The 22260-nt window shown below is 38.5% G+C and overlaps 1 protein-coding gene across 6 annotated transcripts in view; it reads left to right on the top strand.

Annotated features, from left to right (window-relative positions):
* Hecw (Hecw ubiquitin protein ligase) overlaps positions 1 to 22260 on the top strand; it is an 84212-nt gene that overhangs the window by 33793 nt on the left and 28159 nt on the right. For 5 of the 6 annotated variants that reach the window (XM_066295878.1, XM_066295882.1, XM_066295880.1 and 2 more), the window contains 4 exons: positions 1045 to 1316; positions 1436 to 1621; positions 1718 to 1816; positions 5913 to 6169. In XM_066295878.1, the coding sequence (XP_066151975.1) occupies positions 1045 to 1316; positions 1436 to 1621; positions 1718 to 1816; positions 5913 to 6169 (814 nt within the window). The remainder of the gene's footprint in view (positions 1 to 1044; positions 1317 to 1435; positions 1622 to 1717; positions 1817 to 5912; positions 6170 to 22260) is intronic. The other variant, XM_066295879.1, reaches the window with a different exon arrangement.

Below are 22260 nucleotides of genomic sequence, written 5' to 3'. Positions count from 1 at the left end.
ATTCTAGAAACGTCACCGATGTACATGCACCTCTTAACTGATATTCCATGTACTTACTCACTTTGGTACCCAACGGTAACTTTGTACGCAACAGCAAAGATGTTACCAAAGCAGGAGCACTCACTTCATACAGGTCGCGAAGAAATAAGTTTTCTACGTTTTTGTTTCTATTGATACCTTTCGAATTTACGTTAAAATTATAGTTTTTTTTAATAATATAATACTTCTGTATAACGTATCAACTATTTGTAAAGTTCAGTTCGTGTTCCTTCTGAAATTTTCATTAAAAAAGTCTGATGATGGTTTTCTTCAAATGAAACCTTGAAATACGGAATCTTGCGATATATCGTTAAATTGGGAATAAAATATATATTTCCAAAATACAACCAAAAATATCTTATCTATATCTAAAAAATTGAAGATAGGGTCAGTACCTTAGAAAATAACACAGCAAAAAGGAAATATTAAAATCAGTACGTAGGCTGTAAAAAACCAATAAAATTTGATATTACAACCTTTTTATCATTAAACTGCACATTTAGGATTTACCTTGACAAACCAGTTTGTGCAGATTTCCATTTTTCCTTGATCTTTCCTAAATCAAATTAAATTTAGCAACGTCGGGCTTGAATCTAATTTGACTGTTATATTTGGCAACTTTCGCCTGTTTTAACCGACCTTTTATTATAATACTTACGTCTTAGGAAATAGCACCCTGTATAAATATCCACTTATATTTTGAAACACTTTCAATTTACTATTTACTGTGAGGGCTGGTTCTTCAAAGTCCTGCTAAAACTGCGTGCGAAGCAGCTTACAGTCGGGGGTTGTTCGGTCAAAATGTCTGTTAACTGCGGAAGAATTTCAGGGGGTTGTTTTTAATTCAACTATTGGTTACGCAAGAACTTTCGCACGAAAAACTCTTCGTGTGCCAGTTGGTTCTTGACTGACAGCTCCCTAACTGGACTTTGGAGAATTGGCCCTTTGTGGTTTCACAACTATCGAGTAAAATTCTTAAACTCAGGGCTCTGTGTTATTTCATAGTTTGGGATGCTCGAATGGACAGTCATGGCCGAGTGTTCTATATCGACCATTCCACGAGAACTACCTCTTGGACTAGGCCTAGGGGCAACGCCACAAATACATCGAACATTGTAGGAGCGGAGCAGCACAGAAGACAGTTGGACAGGCGGTACCAGAGCATCAGGAGAACGATTAGTTCGAACAGATTGGATGGCGGAGATTTGTCCGATCAACCTCCTGGATGTCGCCTGTTAAATAGGCCTGATTTTTTCACTATTCTTCATATGAATCAGGTAAGATTATGATTTTTATGAACTGCATTCGCTGATAACAGGAGTGTCAGATTCAAATTAGCGGTTAGTATTTAATTTCTTGTTATCTGTTAAAAATCGTCTATTTCTCTTTTGTAAAGGAGGCCACTTCTTTATATAACCGCCACTCACCCCTCAAACATATGATCATTAGAATACGAAGGGATCCGGCCTATTTCGAGAGGTATCAACACAATAAAGAACTGGTGGCCTTAGTGAATATGTTCGCGGATACCGGTAAAGATATGCCGAATGGTTGGGATACGAAGAAAGATAGTGCTGCAAAGGTAATTGATTCGATTACCGTTCAGATTAATCATCGCTTGCTTTATTTTAGTGTTATGCCATAACAAACAGTTACTAACAATCGCAATTTCTCCTAGCCGTTCTTTATAGACCATACTAACAAGAAAACTACGTACATGGATCCGAGACTTCCTCTAGATTGTGTGTCTGTCAGGAGGTTTTCGGATGATTTAGAAGTGAGTATTCGTTGTTGAATGTTGAGGTTTTTCTTTTCTGTCGTGGGTGTCCCAAATTCGCCTGAAGTATATGGGGACGCGATTTCATGTTGCTCCGTCGATGTTCGACTTTCATATTTCAAAGTCGTTTAAAATGGTTGAGTATCATCATCTTAAAGATGGCCAATGACTCGCTCCGAAATTAATGAGCAAATTCAGGCCCTTAGAGCGTCTAGTAGTTGCTTAGACTGAGGGTTTGTGATAATTTGTTGATGCGGTTTCTATTTACCGGAACAATACTACCGTGCGTCGTGTTATGTTGCACTTTTTTTAAATCTACTTGTCTGCCTTTCTCTCTCCCTCGCTACTCAGTAGTATATTTTGAGGTAGAACAAGTTAATTTTAAAATGTAGTCGTTAACTAACAACTTGCACTCAAACCGTTAAATCTATTATTTATTCATACCCGGGTGAAACGGGATTGCAATGGTGCCACTCGATTTTTAATAAGGTGGAAGGAAAATGTACAGCATGTACAGCACAAGCCAGTTAAAACGTTCCTTCTTGAAATGTGAAATAAAAAAGAACAGTTTTCAATTATTTCACATATTCCTTGCAAACTTGAACCAGATATGAAATTCTACGTATGTCAACGATAAATACCAGCCTAAATCCATATTTAACTTCTTAAAATGTTGTTGAACCCCATAAATTAAAAACATAAATAGATAATAATAAGCTTCAATTTAGCAAACATTAACGACACCCTAAAGCGATAACAACCTTCAATGAGAAATTTATTATGTTGATCAGCAGATTATCATTATATGCGTTCCGAAATCCAAATAACCGTGCAGATTCGACTTAAGTTCGTGATCGATCCACAGATTATGCTTTCGTGAGTTCCAAGTGACTTAATATAGCAGAACTGCTGTTGGTTTGAGTCTGAACATGAGCGGAAATGTGCATAGTTTTATGTGGGTTTTTCGACGAGAACATTTTCAGGCAAGTACGTTGTGTGAGACGACTTAACCTGACCCTGAAGCAAACGAAGTAACTAGTAGAGGTAAAGATACGAGAAAAAAATTTAATGAAGTCCGTCTAAAGTATCGGATTTTTTTCTAATTTTAATAAATTTCTCTGTTGCAACATTCTACGATAGAAGCAATGCATTAAGTAGGTTGTGTCGACAATAGACCGTGGCCGAAATCGCTTGACAACTCATCTTCAAACATTATTGATTTTGAACAGGTTTAAGATTTGTTGTTGTAATGTTGCAAATAGAACAAAAAGGTGGAATATTTGTACAGAAAAAGTTTTCAAAATGTTAAAAAAATAGTGCAAATGACTGACTTTGGAAAAAGTGCAGTATATAAGACAGCAAAAAAGATAAAAATGGCACTTATGTGAAACGCAGAGCAGTTTTGAGAAGACCGTGTAAAGTTAACAGAAACAATTTAGACGTTTTATTGATATAGCTGACAACACCGCTTATAGTGCACAGTATTGTGACATACTAAAAGGTTTTCTGCTTTAAACTGCTAACGATTTATATCCAGAGAAGTGGATATTTCGTAAGGATAATGCAAGATATCATAGCTCTGCCTATATGCACGAACGCCAATCGACAACAATTCCCAGGCCGGCAGCTTCACCAGATCTCAGTCCTGTTGAAAACACGTGGTAGCACCACGAAATAAAAGAGATTTGATTTGGTTAGTTTCAGAAGCCTGGTTCACCGTCACCGAACATTATCGCGGTGACTTAATTTCGGATGTATCTGGACGTTTAGTTAAGTATGTAGAGTCATATGGAGGTTTTATTAATAAATAAGATGAGTTATTTGTTGTAATTTTATAATTCAAGTAGTAAAAATGTATGCGCAATAGTTACAATTGAGCCTTCTTTTTTCGGATATTTCCAACTATAATTGTGTAGTAAATTTTGCCTCTTTGCAAAGTTAACGATACTATGTGTATCGATTTGGAAGAAACCTAAAGCAGGTTTCGAGTTGATCAACTATCGCGGTTCCGACGGTCTTGTTGACGCTAAAAATCCAAAACTATCTCTGCGAGACAGGACATTCCAATAGCGAAAACAAAGAGAATAAAATTCATCTTACCCGTTCAGCCTACTGAGGACTCGATTGACTGTTAAATAATATTAATAACAATGTAGATGCAAAAAAAGGATAAATCTGCTCAGCAACTGTCTCTGAGACTGAAGCTCTCGTTGTTTCTAAAAGTGCCAATTACACTGACCTTCCCAACTACATCCCCTAAAGTCTGACTTAGCCCTCCTCGAACAAAAAGCGCGCTTCTAAGCATAAAGGTAGTGCTTCTAGCAGACAAAGGTCATAATAAACTGTGCTAGTTAGAAGTGACAAATTGAGGGCCATAAAGATGATGAGTCACTGGTTTTTGCACTTTTTGCTGTGTCGTGCACAGAAAAACACATATATTATATTCGTTGGACAAAATTGTTTGTCTCGACCTTTGATATGATTGTTCCTCTGGTTTACAATAACAGAACACTACGTTCCTAAATTTCATATTTAGATAAGTTAAGTTTAGAAATTCTTTATATATCGGAGTGCCGCTCCTCCCAAGTAATAGCGGGAATTATTACTAAACTTACTACTTTTCCAGATGTACCAGAGTGTTGTCTTCTCGAGAATGACTCACATCGTCCGTGTTCATTTCCGCTCACTTATTCACCAATGCTCGTTCTAAATTCTAAAAGCTGCTTTACTTATTTTTCGAGATATTACTGCGGATTCTGATGAAGTTTGTTTTTTCACGTCTTCACAAACAAAATTCGCTTATGCACGTCTGACATAGCGGTTCCAACTTCTCAAATAAGGAAGAGTTCGAGGTATAACGAAATTAATATTATTGACCAAACGTTGTTAAAACATAATTGAAACCGTTTTTATTCCATTAAACATAATCTATATAAGTCGAAATCATTTCCGATCAAATTTACTGTTATTCAGTGTTACAGGTAACATGCTTATCCGTAAAAGGTCACCCATCGACATTCTCCTAATTCAACCACTTATTGAAACCAATCAGGGTTCAGAGACCTCAGCTTTTATTGTTGTTTTATTGATGTATATAACTGATTATAATATTATCATTAACTTAAATGTGATGTTAAGGTTACAACAAAACATGGGCGACAATGGATGGATTTCCAAACACATATCAGCACCCCTTTCATGTAGAAAAGAGCAGGTTTTTTAACCCGAAGATCGTCCCCTACATTTGAAGTTTCGGAGATGGTTTCCAGGAAAACATGATAGAATTATAAAAGTTTATAATTTTGTTTTCATTACAGATTTATCACCGTTTATACACAACGGCGCAAACAATTTATACCACTCATAACTGGACGGTCGATACTCGCTATTCTATTCGCCGAAATCATTTCCAGCATAAATTTTTAATAAACATTCCTGCCGGACTGCTGAAGGGTCACCTTATTGGACCTTTTATCGTTTCAAGGCGATTGATCGTATATGATTTTTTTGCAAAACTATTTTCAATAACTTTCGACATTTCTTTACGTGTAAAACGGAGCTCACATCTTCCAAGTTATGTCGATTTCTGGGTGTATTGAGGTCAGCGACAGGGTGACAACTTTCAGCTATTACCGGAAAGCTTTCGGTTTCATCGGCTTCTTTGCGGTGGTCATCACCCTTTAAAAGCGAATCACGAGATTTGAAACATCCCATATAACCGCCATTAGACCATAGAATTTCAGCGTGACTTTTTTTGATTTTCGGGGCCAATTCTTGTTATTGTATAGACACATTCATGCAAAACGCGTTACTTTCGAAGGCTCTGAAACTCCTTATATATAAAAACTAATGTGTAAACAAATATCGCAAGAACTTCTGATTCGGAGTAGTCAGGAAATACATATTCAGGTTGCTTATCAATTTATGGATCCACACACAACCCCCATACCCCCATAGCCCCCTACTTCCCATACTGTAACCCATACTCTCTGGCACAACATTCGGCCATTTGGTCCAAATGTGATTTATTTATTACCATCTTCTAAGTAATGTTGCATGTCTATATTGGTAAAAACCCTTTTCTATTTAATTTCAGGCTCCAGTCCCGCCACCCCGTCCAACAACTACCACAACCGCCAACGTCCAAACAAACTTTCCAGAAGTACCTGTGGCCTACAACGACAAAGTCGTGGCCTTTCTGCGACAGGCCAATATCTTCGATATCCTCAAGGAAAGGCACTCGCCAGTGGGCAGTTCTTCGGCCCTTAGAGACAAAATCAACGCCGTTCGAGTGGATGGTACTACAGCCCTGGATAGATTGAGCCATGATGTCAATTTTACGATATTGCTCAGGTAAGTCATGGAAACGATTTTTTTGTTCGGTGTTAATTGAGATAAAATAGAGGTTTCTTGGTTTGTTAACGCGGTAGCCCGGAAATCGACATACTTTTGGATGTGATTGTTGGCATTATTTGAAACGTGAAGGGCTGGCTCTACTGTCTTTGGCTGCACCGCTATGAAACCAGAAGGTGTTGTATTTTATTTACAAATTATGAAATTTTGCGAAACATTTTGAGATGTTTTAAATAAATTATGCACTAGAAGTACTAAAAATCCTAAAAACGAGTGCGGTAGAGATCTTTTAGTACGTGTTAGGCACAATATTTTTCCTACCGAGGCGCGTGTTTCAACTCCCTTGTTTTTCACAAGTTCAATGAAATATTAGCATACGGTAAAATTTTTACACGCACATGTGTGATAAAATGTTTTATTTCACGTATGCCAATGCCAAATACTTACAAAATAATCTGCCATTGACACATACCACTATGATTAGCCTGCGGTAAATTGCTACTTTTAATTCGTAAATGGTTCCAGTAAAGCAACTTTGTTGCATGCTAGTGGACAATGTATTTAATTACTCCAAAATTATGCAAATCGACATGTCATTGGATATTCCTGGCAAAAATACACACCGCCAGTTTTTCGGAAATTCCAATGTCTGGTCACTGTCGCCATTATTGCAAGGGAAGGCGGTTACTTCAATTTCCTCTTCACCATATTTTCCGGAAAATACAATTTAACAATGCGTACAACGTGACTCATTTAAGATGGAAATAGCTCTGTAACTTCTACACTTATAACTCGATTTTAAAGAACCAAGGCTCGAAGGATAGAGACAAAAAGCTCTATTTGTGACAGAATGCAACAGGTTCGAAGGGCAACTGAGAAATGTTGATCTTCGTCCGAAATCTAAGGGTTTTACGGTCCGGCCGCATCCGTTGTTTTTTTCAAATTGCACCTCACCCCATGGATTAATTTGGACGTAAGGTCCGTAGCATGAAGCCTCACAGGGTGAGAGAGTTTCGACTTCTTTCAATAGTAAACTTGGGAGATTTTCTTAATTGGTTCATTAATGATCTAATGAATGGGGCAGATCCGTGCTTTATCCGAGAAAAGGGACTTTCCCGCTGGCGAGGTAGCGTGTCAAAAAACGGGGAAGAACCATGGTTGTTTCGATAGCAAGGGACTTCCCCTTTAAATTTTTCCTTAAGTTTAGTAAGGAACGGGTGGACTGAAAAGTTCTCTAGCAGGCAAGTTTTTTGCGTTAATCTGGATAGTCGTATAGGCAAGGCGTATTCCCAACACAAAATAGGCATAGAACCGAATTCAAACGAATTAAAGTGGACGATAAACGTCGAATTAATGTCCTTTTGGGTGGGAACTTAAATGGTCAAAATTTTCGAGAATTTCTTCAGCAAGAAGTGAACGCATTGGACGATTTGCCACTCTCTTATTTGAGAAACCTCCATTTTCTATTAGATAGCAGTCGTCTTGATAATTGCGCTGGCGTGTGCGAGTAAATTTGCATTTCGAAAATAAATGGATAGGCAGCAATGGTGTAATAATCGAATGGCCTCCTCTATCTCCCGATCTTACGTCCTTAGATTTTTTCTATGGGACACTGCTAAAGGTGACATTTATAAATCGCGTCCTCATGACATTGGAGACCTTTAAACTCGTCTACGTAACGTTTGTGAACAAATAACTCCACAACAATTGAAGAATGTCGAAAGCAACATTTCGAAAATATACAATACACGTACTGAATTAAGGAAGGTGATTTAGTGGAAACTTCCAAGATTTAGTTTATTAATTTCTTATTTATTTATTTTTATTATTAAAATATGTTATTAATAATATTGTTTGCAACTATAAAGTAATCGTTATTTTTTTTAATGAAACTTGGTAGGCACCCATTTTAAAGAAAGCTGAGTTCAGTGGCGTGCTTATTTTTTCCAAAAAACGCCCTAATCCTTTTTCCCGATTTTTGACATAGACAACCAGTTTTAGTAGGTTTTGGTTGGACAAATTAAAAAAAAATCTTCACGGCACAAATAAATCTTTTTATTCTCAATCTTGTGAGCCTTCGTTGTTTGAGATCGAATCACAAGTGCAAAAGCTACCAGGGGCGTTTCAATCTTAAACGAGTCACACTTTATGAATGATAATATTTTGCAGATTTCGCAGCAGCATCCCCCCCAACTTCCTGATTTAACAGGGGCGGGTAGTTCGAAGTTCACAAATCATGAAACATATTCAAATTGGAAATGGCGAACGAAAGCATTTTTCAAAAAGTAAAAACGACGTCCATTTCAACTGAGGCCTCGTTTCGTTTTATTCGCGGTGCAAATCCAACTTCAGTTGGCGCTGATGTCGCAATGACTCAAATTGTCATTTAATTTTAACAATTTGTGAGGTAATTGAGTTTAAATCATGGGATGATCTCATTAGGATTCACGCAGTCCCTAGATGGACTTGTCACAGATAAAATTAAATAATAATTTACATGTTTCGCTGAAAATTGTCGGGTTGTTTGGGCTTAAATTGTGGGAGAAGTCTAAACAATGGTTTGCGATACACGTATAATCATGTTGCAATTTTACCAGCACCACACATTACGTAATTGTTATAATTCTTGCTAATCTAGTAACAAAAAAAAAAAAAACAACCGTACTTGGGAATTTCAGAAGACGGCTAAACGAATTAGGCCTGTTTTTGCTTAGGGGAGCCTTAAGACCTTTCCAGTACGTATTCGATCAGGTGATGATAGAACAATTTAAGCTTAACAACTTGTGCCAAAAAAATAAGAAAAACAACTAATCAATGTAATTTGTTACGCTCCACTGAATTAATTGCTTTACAGTACTTAAATGGTGAGTATACGGTGGATTATTAAATCTTGAGGTGTGAAAATTGGGTTTAATGCGGCGTCTTGTGGGATAGTTTAAATATAATCAGTTAACACTAGGGCATTCCTTGCATGAGGGCTCCCGGGTCAACAATCTCTTTGTCAGTGATGCATGCCAGAGCGATTAGGCACAATTGCCCATCTAATTACGTTTAGTTGTAAAATATTTTGGGATGAATAAAGCTCTCGGATGCTGAGGTGTTCGTAACAAATGCATCTGTGAGTTTCACGGGCTGCTAACTACAAATAATAATCCGCTTAATGGACAATAGGGCAATTCTACGACCTAAATAAAAAAAAATGCTTATTGTTTGGCTTGAGATTAAATAGGAAGAGAGTCGACTTATTTGATACAGTTTGGTAAACTGTTATTTACAGTTGAGAATCGTCGAAGTAAAGGCAAAAATGCGCAAGGACGACGTAGCAGCCGCAGCAAGTGCTCAACGTCGAGCTCTCTTATTTGCGATTATGATTTCATCATCTTCTCGCTAGGACGTCTCAGAACGATGCGAAATTATATATTTTCAGGGTTGAGAGCATGCACAGATATTCTCTGAGAGATCTGCGGCACGATAATAGATTGACACTCAATTTGGCGGATTGTTTTAGTACACGCTGTGGAATGTGCGCTCCAGCTTTCGATGCCGTTGAACAATAAGAAACCACTCATGGTTATTGCATAAACAATACCTTAACAGCGAACAAACTGGCCATCACGATGGGTCACGTCCAAAATATTTGCGCAGTGGGTTAAGAAGTATTCGTACACTTTGACGTTTAGCATTGGTTCTTACTTAGGAAACGACAACAATGGTACTAAATTGTATAAGTGCCCTAATTAATTAACCCCAGAAGTATGCCTTAATGCAATGTATAAAAAACGGAAGTAATTTAAAATAAATATATTTAAAAATATATCTAAAACAGCGACAAAAAAGTATTCGTAAACTTGCAAATTTTATTTATTTATATCCTGGTCGATGACTAAATTTAAAACCCTCAGTATTTAGCTGGATGTCCTTTGGTTCCAGCTGCACTTCGCAAACGACGCGGCATTGAACTGACTAATTTCTCGGTTAAGTCGGGGGGAATTAAGGACCGTCCCCGGGACAGAGTTCCTTGCAGCGATTCTTTGCCGGTAATGTCGTGTTTTCTCATTTTTTGCTTAAAATGTGACCGAAAGTGTTCAATTGGATTAATGTCCCCGGCCTGAAGTGGAGTTTTTAAGTTACATCATATAAAAGCCATTCTTGCGCAAGTCTTGACTAATTTTTGAGATTATTGTCCCGTTGAAACCAATAGTTGTCGCGTGTCCCTAAGTTAATAGCACTTAATTCCAGATTATTGTTTAAAATGTCTCGGAAAACTGTCAATAGTTCCACGTGTAAAGTGCAACTTTCCAACCCCCGGCTGCCATACACTTCCGGACCATTCGACTTCCACCTTCGTGTTTACCAGTTGGCTTCAGAAATCGTTTTTTCATTAACTACGTCTCCTGGTTTCCTTTATACGACCGCCCTGCCAGGACACACCTCCTTTTTAGTGTTATTTCTGATAACTTGACTACAATTCCCCATGCGTTGTCAGTACCTGTTGCCGACCTAGCGGCAGCAACTGAGGGATCTTCGCTGGTTCTTATCATTATAAAGTTACGATAACTTCTTGGTCATCACGTTATTTCTTTCATTTTTGTGGCGTGATGGAAAACTGGTGTATTCACGTTAAAAAAAACTCTTCAAAATACTGAACTAAACAACAATTTTGTAAAATAAAACATCAGAAGATAAAAAAATAAATATTTTCGTACGTATGCGAATACTCATTTGTGTACTATTTAAGGAACAGAAACAAATATTTACCTTTTGATGTAAACAAAAACAAATTTACTTTCCGTGAGTTAAAATCTACTTATATGGTAATATAATTGGGGCACTAATATTATCGAATTGCAGTTCCTCAATTTTTCATTTGAAGCCTCAACTTAAAAATCGAGGTGTACGAATGCTGTTTTTACCCCCTGTAGGTAAACGCATCCCCCCATTACAGTGGGTCAAAGCGGTCGTTGAACGGTAATAGATTAAATAAGTAATCGTTCGAAGTTAGTAGCAGCTACCTTACTCACAAGTAGAATCTGCACAAAATAACGTATTCTAATAGAAAACATGTTTATTAAGGAATTTAATAAAAAAACGGTATAAGATGGGCATTGCATTCAGATTTTAGCTCAATATGAGGAATTTAAAAATTTGTATTATTTTGAACCAGTGTGCGCCTTATCAACCGGTATAGACACGTTTTGCTACCTGCAATCCCTAAGTTTTTGCGCGACCCATTGTGACGACTAATTCCTTCGCTATTTAGATATGGTAAAAGTTCGACCATTAAGGAATTCAAGTGTCCACTTGGTACCGACGCTAGACCGCGTTTATTAGTAATGGATGCGCACGTCCACACATCACGGAAAGATACGTGCACCTGTATTTGCATCCCTGCACTTTGCATCCTGTTTAGTCAAACAATCAAATTTCATATTTTGTAAAGCACGAAATTGTGGACTTTTACAGTACGCAAAGGTAGGAAATTTTGAATCAGACTACGCATAAGTCGGCCCCATAGATTGAAATGGCAAAATCTCGAAATTGTATAAAATGGAAATAATTTTAAACAAAGGAAAAGGTCAACTAACAATCGAGAAATCTATAAAGTTAAGTAAACATATGGACCCTGCTCTGATTTAGGGTAAAATGTGTCGCTGCCCTTGACCATCGTGCTGCAGATCGTGGCTTGGACACGCCACGCAGCATATAAGTCTCAAACTCGATCTCACTTTTGTAGATTCTTATTTCAGATTGAGGGCGTCGATCTTCGGTTTGATCTCGAAAGAGCCTTCAGAGCGGCGAAGCCACCGCAAAGCCGTCTTAAACGCCATTTTTTCCTTCTCGGGAAATTCAAATTTTCACATTACTAGGTACAATGTTAAATTACTACCGTTGCGCGGTCTGAAACGGATTTCGTCGATTTGCGTGGACGCTCGCGAATTCGTCTTGATTTTTTTTTTTTTTTATCCAACTAGTTGGATCATGTTCGCCGTACAGCCTTGGTCGAAAAACATAAACAAACGTGCCAGATTGTGTGGCCTGCATAAAAAAAATAGCCAATCACACGTCGCGCTAGCGCCACAACAAACTCTTTTCCGTCTCTACTTGCACCGCCAGCCGCGACAATATGAACTTCGCGAAGCGCAACAAGGAGCTGAAAGGTGGCCGCACTTGGAGAAAATAAATCGGAAGGGAGGCTTCATGCTACAGAAGCTGATCGAGATTTGAATGATCGGGCAAAAGAGAAATTAAATGTCGAAACGATCCCACCAGACCGATTGAACAAGGACTGGGGTGAGATTAGAATCGAAAGGATACGTATAGTTGTGATGTTATCGGTGAAAATTCATGACACAAGTGGAAAGCTGACTGAGCCGGGATCAATGCGCATACGCAGAAGTGAGAAAGTTAACTTATTTAACTCTCCAGTCGTGTGTCCAACTTGGATTGTTGCAGTAAATCGCTTTGCCATATAGCTTTGAAACCTCTGCCAAATTCTTATAAATGTTTACATTGTTAGTTCATTCTCTCTTCGTTCACATCCCTGCGGGACAAACAAGTGAAATTGCAGACAAGAAGTCTGTGAATCGCAAATCAGTTTCCTCATTTACACAGAAAAACCATTAATGCAGTAAAACAGTCAATAACGTACCCACTATGACAAACAAATCAACTTAATTGCATCCAATTTTCATGGTGCTCCGCCCTCTGCATATAATTAAAGTCCTCCAAACTCTGCAAACCCGTTAAAAAATGCTGATTATTTCCAGTTTTTGCCATCTACAGATCAATAACAGGTAATAGATCGATAATAGACAAGGTATTCGTCCTTGGTACAGTTTTTCATGGATTGAACCACACACAAGACCATTCTTAGTGTTCAATTAGGAGTTTTGAACGCGATCTGACGGAGATTGAAATGAAATACTCTTGGTCAGCACACTTTCGGAAGGGTTTCTCGTTGTTTTCGAACACTAACACATCTCTGAAAATAAATTAACCTGTCACTAGTCGACTATTGTATATTCCCAGTTTGAATCAAAACCGCCTCCTAAATAAAGAAAAAACCGCAGGAGACTAGACACAACATCTGCTCTCTATGTATCCTCTGTCAACGAAATTAGATATGGAAACATAGATGTGGCCTGTTATATTTAGTTAAGCTACATACGTTCATTTTTGCCTTAAGAACACCTCTCATTTCCTTTTTAGATTTACTATAGGGAGGTTAAAATTATAGGGATTTTTCCTCGGTTCGACTGACGGTTATTTTGCTGGCGCAAAGTGTCCCCAACAGGATGCAAGCAGGAGCAATTAGACCGTGAAGTGACCGTTCGACCAAAGGGCCGTTTGTATGTTTAGAATATGCTCATAGTTAATTACTGGCCTTGTTAGTCACTTCAGGAAGCTTTCTATAGGGGGCTTATCCGCCCTCTAATTGTCTTAAAGGTTTTCAACCCGCTGGGTGCACCTGCCACGCAACCGTTTTCCTGGTCGGACACGACTTTACTCTTTACTGCCGCAAGACGTTTCTCTGTATCATTTTTCAAGGACATAACTGTTCATCTCCCATAGGAATTTTCAATTAATCCTCACTGCCTTTTTTTTATTGCTCGTGGAACATCGTCAGGTTTATTTATTATAAAGTTATAATTAAATAGATCAAAACGTTATAACATTATTACTTAACTGTAGACAATATAAACTAATTACACAACGTTATAAAAGACGAAAGAAACTTAAAGTTCAAGGCTTCGAACTGTACTCTGTCTAGAAAATAATGGGATGTTTCGTAAGCGAGACTTTCTTGGAGAAAAAACTCAAAAGAAAAAATCTAGCCCAGTTGAACGACCGATGGACAATCGTTCCATGATGTGGGGGGGGGGGGGGATATTATTCAGAGTGCGTCATTGCGGTGCGACAATCTTGACCATACCTTAACTTTTCGACGCCCGGGCAGTCCAGTCATCTAAACTGGATTGATTGGTTGAACGGTAAACCATTTTTGTCCCGGTGATACGAAGAAATTCGCAGATACCCATCTGAAATTAATAGATCGATCGGGGCCGCTGAGTCATGCAGATCCTAAACTAATCATCGCTGGTTATTAACAAAATAATAATCGGACAACCAGTAATAATGGAGCCTATTAAACAATTTCATATCGATTTTATGTGATATTGAGGCGAATCAAAAGAAAACTTTATCGAGGATCGGAATTGTTATGACTCCAGGTTCCATTTCGGGTTAAAGGGCTGTCACTTTCCATTGGCAAGTAGGGCGCCAATCTTGGCCGACGAGTTTGGCTCTAGGTTAAAGAAATTCAGTGTTGCTGGTCGTGGACAGTGGGAATGAAACCTTAAAGCTGCCAGGCTTTCGATGATTTCTGTCATTTTTGTACCAGGAAAAGGTTCTAAAATTTAAGTTTGCCACAAATAAAGACGCCCAACTAGATTTTGATAAACCGTTTAATAAAGGAGTTCAACTCCAGGCATTGTGGGCAAATGGCATCAATTCCGACTCTATTGAGAAGAGCCTTTATTTGGTACCATCGAAAAAGCGGTAAAATCAGGGCAGAACTTGCAAAATTTTAAACAGCGAAAAAGAACTTGTACGCCAATGAATTTTTAGGGAGGATTTGTGAATTTAATAAAAATAATTTTAAAAAATTGCAGCTTCAATGGTCAAGAAACAGTGGCGTAATAGAGGAGGATTTGATGACATCAAATAGAAACTCGGCGAAACCAACAAAGAGAAAAAAAATTTGGTTAAACTGCAATATCTAATTTCAAAGAAAACACTCTTCCAAGTACCATGTGTCACCGGTAAACATTTGCAATTTGATTGGTGAAGGAATGGTGGCTTGGCAGCAAAATGAGGTCTAAAAGCACCAAAACCAACCAAAGGATCTGATTTTGATTAATTCCAGTTGTGATAAACGAGCGTCTTCGCTAATGAATTCACGGGAAAGTACTGCTCTAAATTCTGTGTAGATGCCAGAATTTTAAATTTCACTCGTGAATAAACTGTGGCGCAGTGGGATGACCCCTAAGCATCGTTGACAAAAATAAAACCAGCTTTAAAGGGATTTCGAAGAAAAATCTGAAATACGTGGTCTACCAAAGTTAGGCGGCCCATCCAACGAAATTTGCAAAAAAAAATAATGCCCTTTGTGGTATAAACTAGGATCGTGTTTTGCATCACGAACTTTTCCTTATCGCGCGCCACTGACCGTCTACTTATCGAAATTCGAATTCCCGTTCAGTTTAGAAAGTTTTTCGCAGTTCTTGCATTTTTTCCATATGTGTCACCGTCTTCCAGTTGACTAGAACGCACATGATTTTCTAGTCAAAATCGCCCATATGCTTGAAGAAAGGTAAGTAATCTAATGGAGTTAGGCACACTATCATATTTGTAGCATAATTTTTCATGTGCCTGGAGACGTAAGTAGGAACACACATTCTTGTGGAAGAGCAGGTCCATCCCCAGTCTTTTGCATGAAACTGAAGAAGAGTGACAGACATGGAAACGACGGAAAAAGGCGGAGAACTTTCTAAATTAAGCAAGGAATTAAAACTTTGTTAACTAGACGAGCAGCGATGTACGTGAAGATTTTTTGGCATTTTAATGCGAAGGCTGACCATCGCAAAAGCACCATTCTGTAGATAATTTTTAAATTCGAAATTGTTGGTAAATTCCCACTCTAAAATAGAAGCTTTCCGTTGAACAATCAATTCTTATAGTGATTAATGCCATGCACTGTGGATAAGTAATAAAATTAGCAATTTGATCTCAAAGGAAGCAGTGGCGTCGAGGAGTCGTTTGGCGGTAATTAGCGCGAAAGCAAAACGCACTCCTAACGAAACCCCAACTTTGCCTCCGTTTTATGGCCTCTCATCGATTCTCTTGTGTAGGGCGAACAATATATCGAAAAATCACGCAAATTATAGTTTAATAATGAGGTATATGGTACGGTAATCGAGTCCGCGATAGAAATGAGAAAACGACATAATGAAATATTGATGTAGATACATGGCAGAGTAACGGCGACAAATGCAGGAAATCACGTTGAGCATGATGAAAATTTAAATTGTGCGCTCATGTAGCGCCGGTCATAATTTGCAGTTACGGTCCTCGAAAAATTCTTTGAAACGCTGTTAAAAATTGGCCTTTGTGTCTATGTAACGAAATTGCAGAAAGGATACCTATGTAATATCGAGTAATACGAAGGCGATAACAACCCGCCAAGAAAATTCCGCCTTTGCTCCAGTTCTGTCGATTCAAAGCCCATTTAATATCACTTTATAATAGCCCAAAGCCCAATACGTAACAGCATTTTTGTCCAAAAGTGCGTCTGATCAATGGTTTCGGGCAGTGGTTTTTACGTAATGGCACAATACATGCCAATCTGATGGTTAATTTTTATTCGCAAGAGCAACAGCCGGATGGTCGTTGTGGACTAGATCTAACGGTACCCTTACAACTAAGTACTTCTGCACAAGATTAAAAATAGAACTTCGGGTTAAAGATTGGTCATCGAGCCAAGGCCCAGGATCTAGGTACAGATAAAAATACTTAGAAATACGCCATTAAGTAATGCGCTAATTGCACTATTGTGTTAGATTTAAATATTAGCCATGTGTGCATGTTGTGCAAGTCGGTTGATACCCCTTTTGCTGCACGCGATGGTTTATTGCAAAAATACAGGGGAATTTCCCATGGCTACAAAGAAACATAAATTTGGACGGATGCAAACTTTGTTCCCTGGTAAATGCATACGGCACACAATATGTCTTTAAATTCTCGTTCATTCATGGAACAGCAACAGATTCAAATACAAAGAGGTGAGCGCCGAAAGGGCCTCTGACACATGTCGTCGAGAGGCACATCGATAACCCGATAACCGATAATCCCTGATTTTCCGCGGGTGTACCAAATATGCCCGACAATGGATCGTCTTGGGTAACACAAAAGACCTTCGACATCAGGTAGAGATTCCCACCTGCTGCAAACCGAGAGATGGATTACCGTTAGATAAATTTTATGTGTGAAAGAATGTTCGTCCGTTCTATTTTGGGGAGATATTAGGCCTTTCCGATACAATTTTCATTCGGCCTTTCGGATAGGAGATCAAAGAAGAATTTAAATTACGGAAATGCGCTCTGCGGTTTCGACCATTGCGGTTTTGGTTTGAGAAACGGCATCCAGTTAATTACCGATGTAGTTTTTGGAAGTTTAGTTTAACGCCCCTGTATATGGCCGGAAGTGGTTCGTCTAACTTTTAGTGGCCCACTTCCAATGGAGAATATCCTCCGAATCATTAGATCGTACGAAGTTAAGATCCGAAGACGTTGATCTTCAAGGTGCGGGCGGTTGAGAAGAGTGACTGGAGGACGAACCCTCATAAGCCATACGTGAATCGCCTCGTACGCGTTAAAAACGAAACCGAAGACGAAAAGAAGTTGAAAAAAAAACTTCTGACTCAGGGGCTGAACCGAACATAACACTTCAGTGTTGAGGTGGAACCAATGGAAACCGTGCAGTACCGAAATAAATTACAAAAAAGCGTTAAAAATATTATTACCACGTTGTACCCTTTAACCGTTACCTTCTTAGCATTTGCCATATTTTATTATTTCAATCTTACAGTTTTATTCTTTAATTTGTGACTTTAATGCTTAATTCCTCTATCCGAATTGAAGTAGGACAACGCCAAAACCGTTTAGCGGAATCTTACGCCCGGAGTTGTACTTTTCAAGATGCGACCGTACTAACATGATTTTCCTGGGCACCTTCTCCACTTTGTCGAGACCAGTAATGCGGAGATGATGTTTTCAAAATTTTGGCCACTTTGTTGGTTAACTAAGGTACCCCTAACGCAAAATGCACTTTGGGGTGGCACTTACTATTCCAAATTCATGAAAAATGGCGCAATTTCGGACGGCAAATCAGCACAGAATACAAAACTGATGCGACGTCACGGAGACTATTTGTTTAAACTGAGAATGTGGCCCTTCATCAGCGATGTTGAAAAATGTACGGCCCCGTATTTGTCCTCTAAAAAAGCGAAGGACGGTTTTAGTTGACGTGGTCCGGTTAATAAGGACCGATAGATGCGTTTCACAGTTAAGAAGTCTTAAAGCTCGTACCAAATTCGAGGTATTTAGGGCGGACCGTTCCAGAAAAAGGGTTACGTTTCAGACACCTCTATCGAGCTTTTTCGCACAGTTGTCATTGATTGATTTCACCGGCTGGAGATATGCAGTCTTGGGAAGATAGAGGCCTGATGCATGAATTTGACACGCCCCTTCTGACTCTATAGGAACAAGAGTCCTGTCCAACGAGGAGGCCTACGGTGTTGGCAGGGAGCAGCAGTAATGTGATAATCTTTTAAGCACAAAAACCACTCTTATGCTTGCGGGAATTAATACGTAAATTATCGCCAGCCTTTCCCTAATTAGAATACGAAAAATGCACTTTGCACATTCACAAGAAGGGTGTTTAGAATGTCCGTCGTTTTCCTCGTTACCAGTCGCGGAAAAATTTCCAATTATTTCAAAAGTTCTTGCAATTACATAGTTCGTAAGTCGTTAATTAAGTTTTTCTCGACACAAAAAAACCGCTTTCAGCGAAATCAAAACAGGATTGATCGACCATCAAGAGGAAGTTTTAAATGTTTTTTTGTAAGTGTACACCTCACTAATTTGTAATCTCGACTGGGTTCGGGTTAAAAGCTTCTCAGGCGCTGAGAAGTATGTTTTAAATTATTGAAGACGTTTCGCCCTCTGTAAGGCCACCCTCACTGCATTACAGTTGGCGGTTACAGGTAAGAAGGGCGCACAACAAGGCGGAAAAAAATCAGAGCGGAGGTATGGACATGGCATGCATTGGGAACGGTGAAAAGGTTTAAAAATTGTAAGGATTTTTCCATGTCTCATACTGTTTTCTCGGGCATTCGGTAATTCTGCTAATGAAATCATAATTGACGGAAACGAGATCTGGCATAATTCTCTTTGAGCGCCGACTGCTGCACTTTGATAAGACGGTAATTGAATTTGGTAACGATGCGCGACATGAAATAATATACAGGGTGTCCAACATAAAGATTTTTTTCAAACTCTCACCCATTAAATGACAGCTGCACAACACTCACTGTCAGTCGATAAACGTTAACCACACTAGTGACGTGACACGCGAGTCAGTTGAAACAAAAGAAGACCCGATTATGCGTATTACGAGTTCCGGATTAGGGACACCTTATTTGCCGCCTCGCTGATACCGTTCTGAATGATCTAAGAATCGATGGCGGTCCGAAAATATACACATTAAAGGTACGAGCCATGGGACGAATGATAACAACGACACGATGGCCTTCAAACATTCAAATACCTTTACGCCCTTTTTTCCAACCGTCTGGCTCATCGGTCGAATCACGGTAATGATGCGCCACACGAAGTACATAATGTAATGTATACAGTCAGTCAAAATGAAACTCGTACATTAACGTCGTTTGGTATAATTCCCACAACAAGTAAAAATTGGGAAATAATATATACAGCCTGTCCGGTTTTCGCTGGACAGCGGCTTTATCTCGGTAAGTAGAGCAAGTAGCAACTTCGGACAAAAAAATTTATTACTAATGTGACTATGAGAAATCTCTGGAAAATATTTTCAGCTTCGTGAAATCGCCGTGAGGGGGCGTAGTAGGGACGGTAGGAAATCGACAAATCTATACTAAGTCACTAGTTAAGTAGCACATTTTAATTTGCTACCAATAAGATTACATCATTCTGAAACTCTTTTGTTCGACGTATAATTTCATGACTCACATAATAAAAGTGGGGGAAGTCGATGAATCATTTTAAGTTCAAACTATCATAGCTCTGTTTCCAATTATCCGATCTCAGTGATTCTGTACTTCATTGTGAAGGAATTATAAGCCGATTTAATGTCCGCATTGACCAAAAATCCATAGTCCAGAACAAAATCGCTAGAGGGCATTCTTTCAGGTAATAGCGGTTTTCTTCATTTTTCTTTAAAAAATCAAGTGGAACTATACTGTTTTCATAAGCTCATCTTGTAAAGCTTTAAAAAAACCTACACTTTTCCCAAAAGGCGCGTTTCAATTCAGTTATTTATCAATAAGTCAAAAACGAAAAAAAATACTTTCACATCTCAAAATGAAACTCGTACACTTTGCAAATTTGAGCCCTAAAATTGATTTAAAGTCAATTCAATGCTCATTTGAAAGTCCCTTATTTTTCATTCCGTTTTTTAAACGGTCAGATACAGATTTCACTAATTTCTCACAGTAATTTGCCGAAATTGTTGCTCATTCTTCCCTTAATACCGTTTTCAACAGTTATTTCTTGGAAAATTGGCGTTTTCTAACAGCTACTTTCAATTGGCCCCACAAGTTTTCAATTACATTGAGATCTGGACTCTGAGCAGGTGTTTCAACCACTTTGGGACGATCATACAGCAACCAGTGTTTGATTTTTGCCGCTTTGTCCTTTCGGGTCGTTATCACGATGAAACTTAAATGATTTTCCTATTTCAAATTTCCGTGCGCTTTGTTTTAAATTTTGCTTTAGAATATCCAAATACACATTTTGGTCCTCGACACCTTCAATGAAATGGAGATTTCCAGGGCCTTCAGTCGACATGCAGCCCCAGACCACAACGGATCCTCCTCCGTGTTTCACTGTCGCCCTTAAAATTTTTTTATCCAACGCTCCATTGGGTTTTCTCCAAACCAAGTGTTGTCCATCTGAACCAAAAATGTTGAATTTAGTCTCGCCTGCAAAAATCGCCCTTTTTCAGAAGTTAAAATCTTTTTCTTGGTATACTTGAGCAAATCGTAAACGCTTTGCTTCATTAGCCTTGCTGATCCATGGTTTCCTCCTGGCTACTCTGCTCTTCAGGTCATGTCTATGTAGTAAATTTCGAACGGTTTGCGGATTAACAACTTTATTTAAATACTTTTCTACCATCTTCGCCAGTTTAGGAGCAGATATTTTAGGATTTCCTAGCACTTTTCTTAATATCCATCTCTCATCAAGATCATTAAAAATTTTTCAAGGGCTTTTCCTAGCTTAGTTTTCAAATATGTCGTCCTTTTCGTATCGATCTATGATGCTTTGTACTGTTGTGTGACTCCTATTGACCATTTTACCGATTTGACGGTATGATTTTCCGCATTCACAATGTCGGATTGTAAGTTTCCTTTCACTAACGTTGGTTTGTCCCCTTTGAAATAGCAATAAAATCGGATAAACACGGTTTACATTAATCGGGAAACACGAAAACCCTCTAAAGTGATATTTGCTACTAAATAAGGAGTCTGCACGAGTTTCACTTCGACATGAAGAATTGTTTTTATCAAAATACTTATTGAATATTGCAACATTTTTGGAATTCCTGTATATTTACGAGGTCTATTTAATAAGATGATTAAATAAACAGGAATTTTATGTTAATTTCTGGACATGGTGACTGACTATATAAAAAATGAACCTTTTGCAAAGACGAATTTATGGTGTGCCACGAGGTACTGCCTTTTAAACGTAATTTTTCGTTGGGTGATGCGACATTAGAAAGTGGACCTGTGTCTGGTCACTATAGTTGTTGAAATTATGGTGCGACACTGCGTATATTTTGAATGTTCTTGTCAATGCTTGACTTGGCGCCTCAGGAGCATTAGGCGATCTTTGTCACGAGAGAAGGGCCGTTTACAACTCGTCTGGCAATCGGTAATAAATCGTGTCAGTTGAAGTTTATTTTTCTTCGTTTGATGAAAGGGGCTCATGAAAGTTCTAATGAACACATTCTAACAGTTTTAGGTTTCTAGTCTTTTAAGAACCTTCCAGCAGGTCAACAGCTTGTGGCCCGAGCTGTTCTAAGGGGCTCGGTTCGTTTTTCTCTCCCACAACGCATAACATAAGTTTTATTTTTAAGCAAATTTTTACCGGCATGTGGACGTTTCATTTTCTGCAAAAGTAAAATTTTTGAAAAATCGTGCGTTTTTGCTTAATTAAATTTTCGTAGTTTTCGACCTCAAGTTTTGCAAATAAAGATTTGCGACAACATGACTT

This window comes from Euwallacea fornicatus, chromosome 23, assembly GCF_040115645.1.
Source record: "Euwallacea fornicatus isolate EFF26 chromosome 23, ASM4011564v1, whole genome shotgun sequence".
NCBI classification, from domain to species: domain Eukaryota; kingdom Metazoa; phylum Arthropoda; class Insecta; order Coleoptera; family Curculionidae; genus Euwallacea; species Euwallacea fornicatus.
Note: the sequence above shows the minus strand (reverse complement) of the source record. Positions and strands in the feature narration are given on the sequence as shown.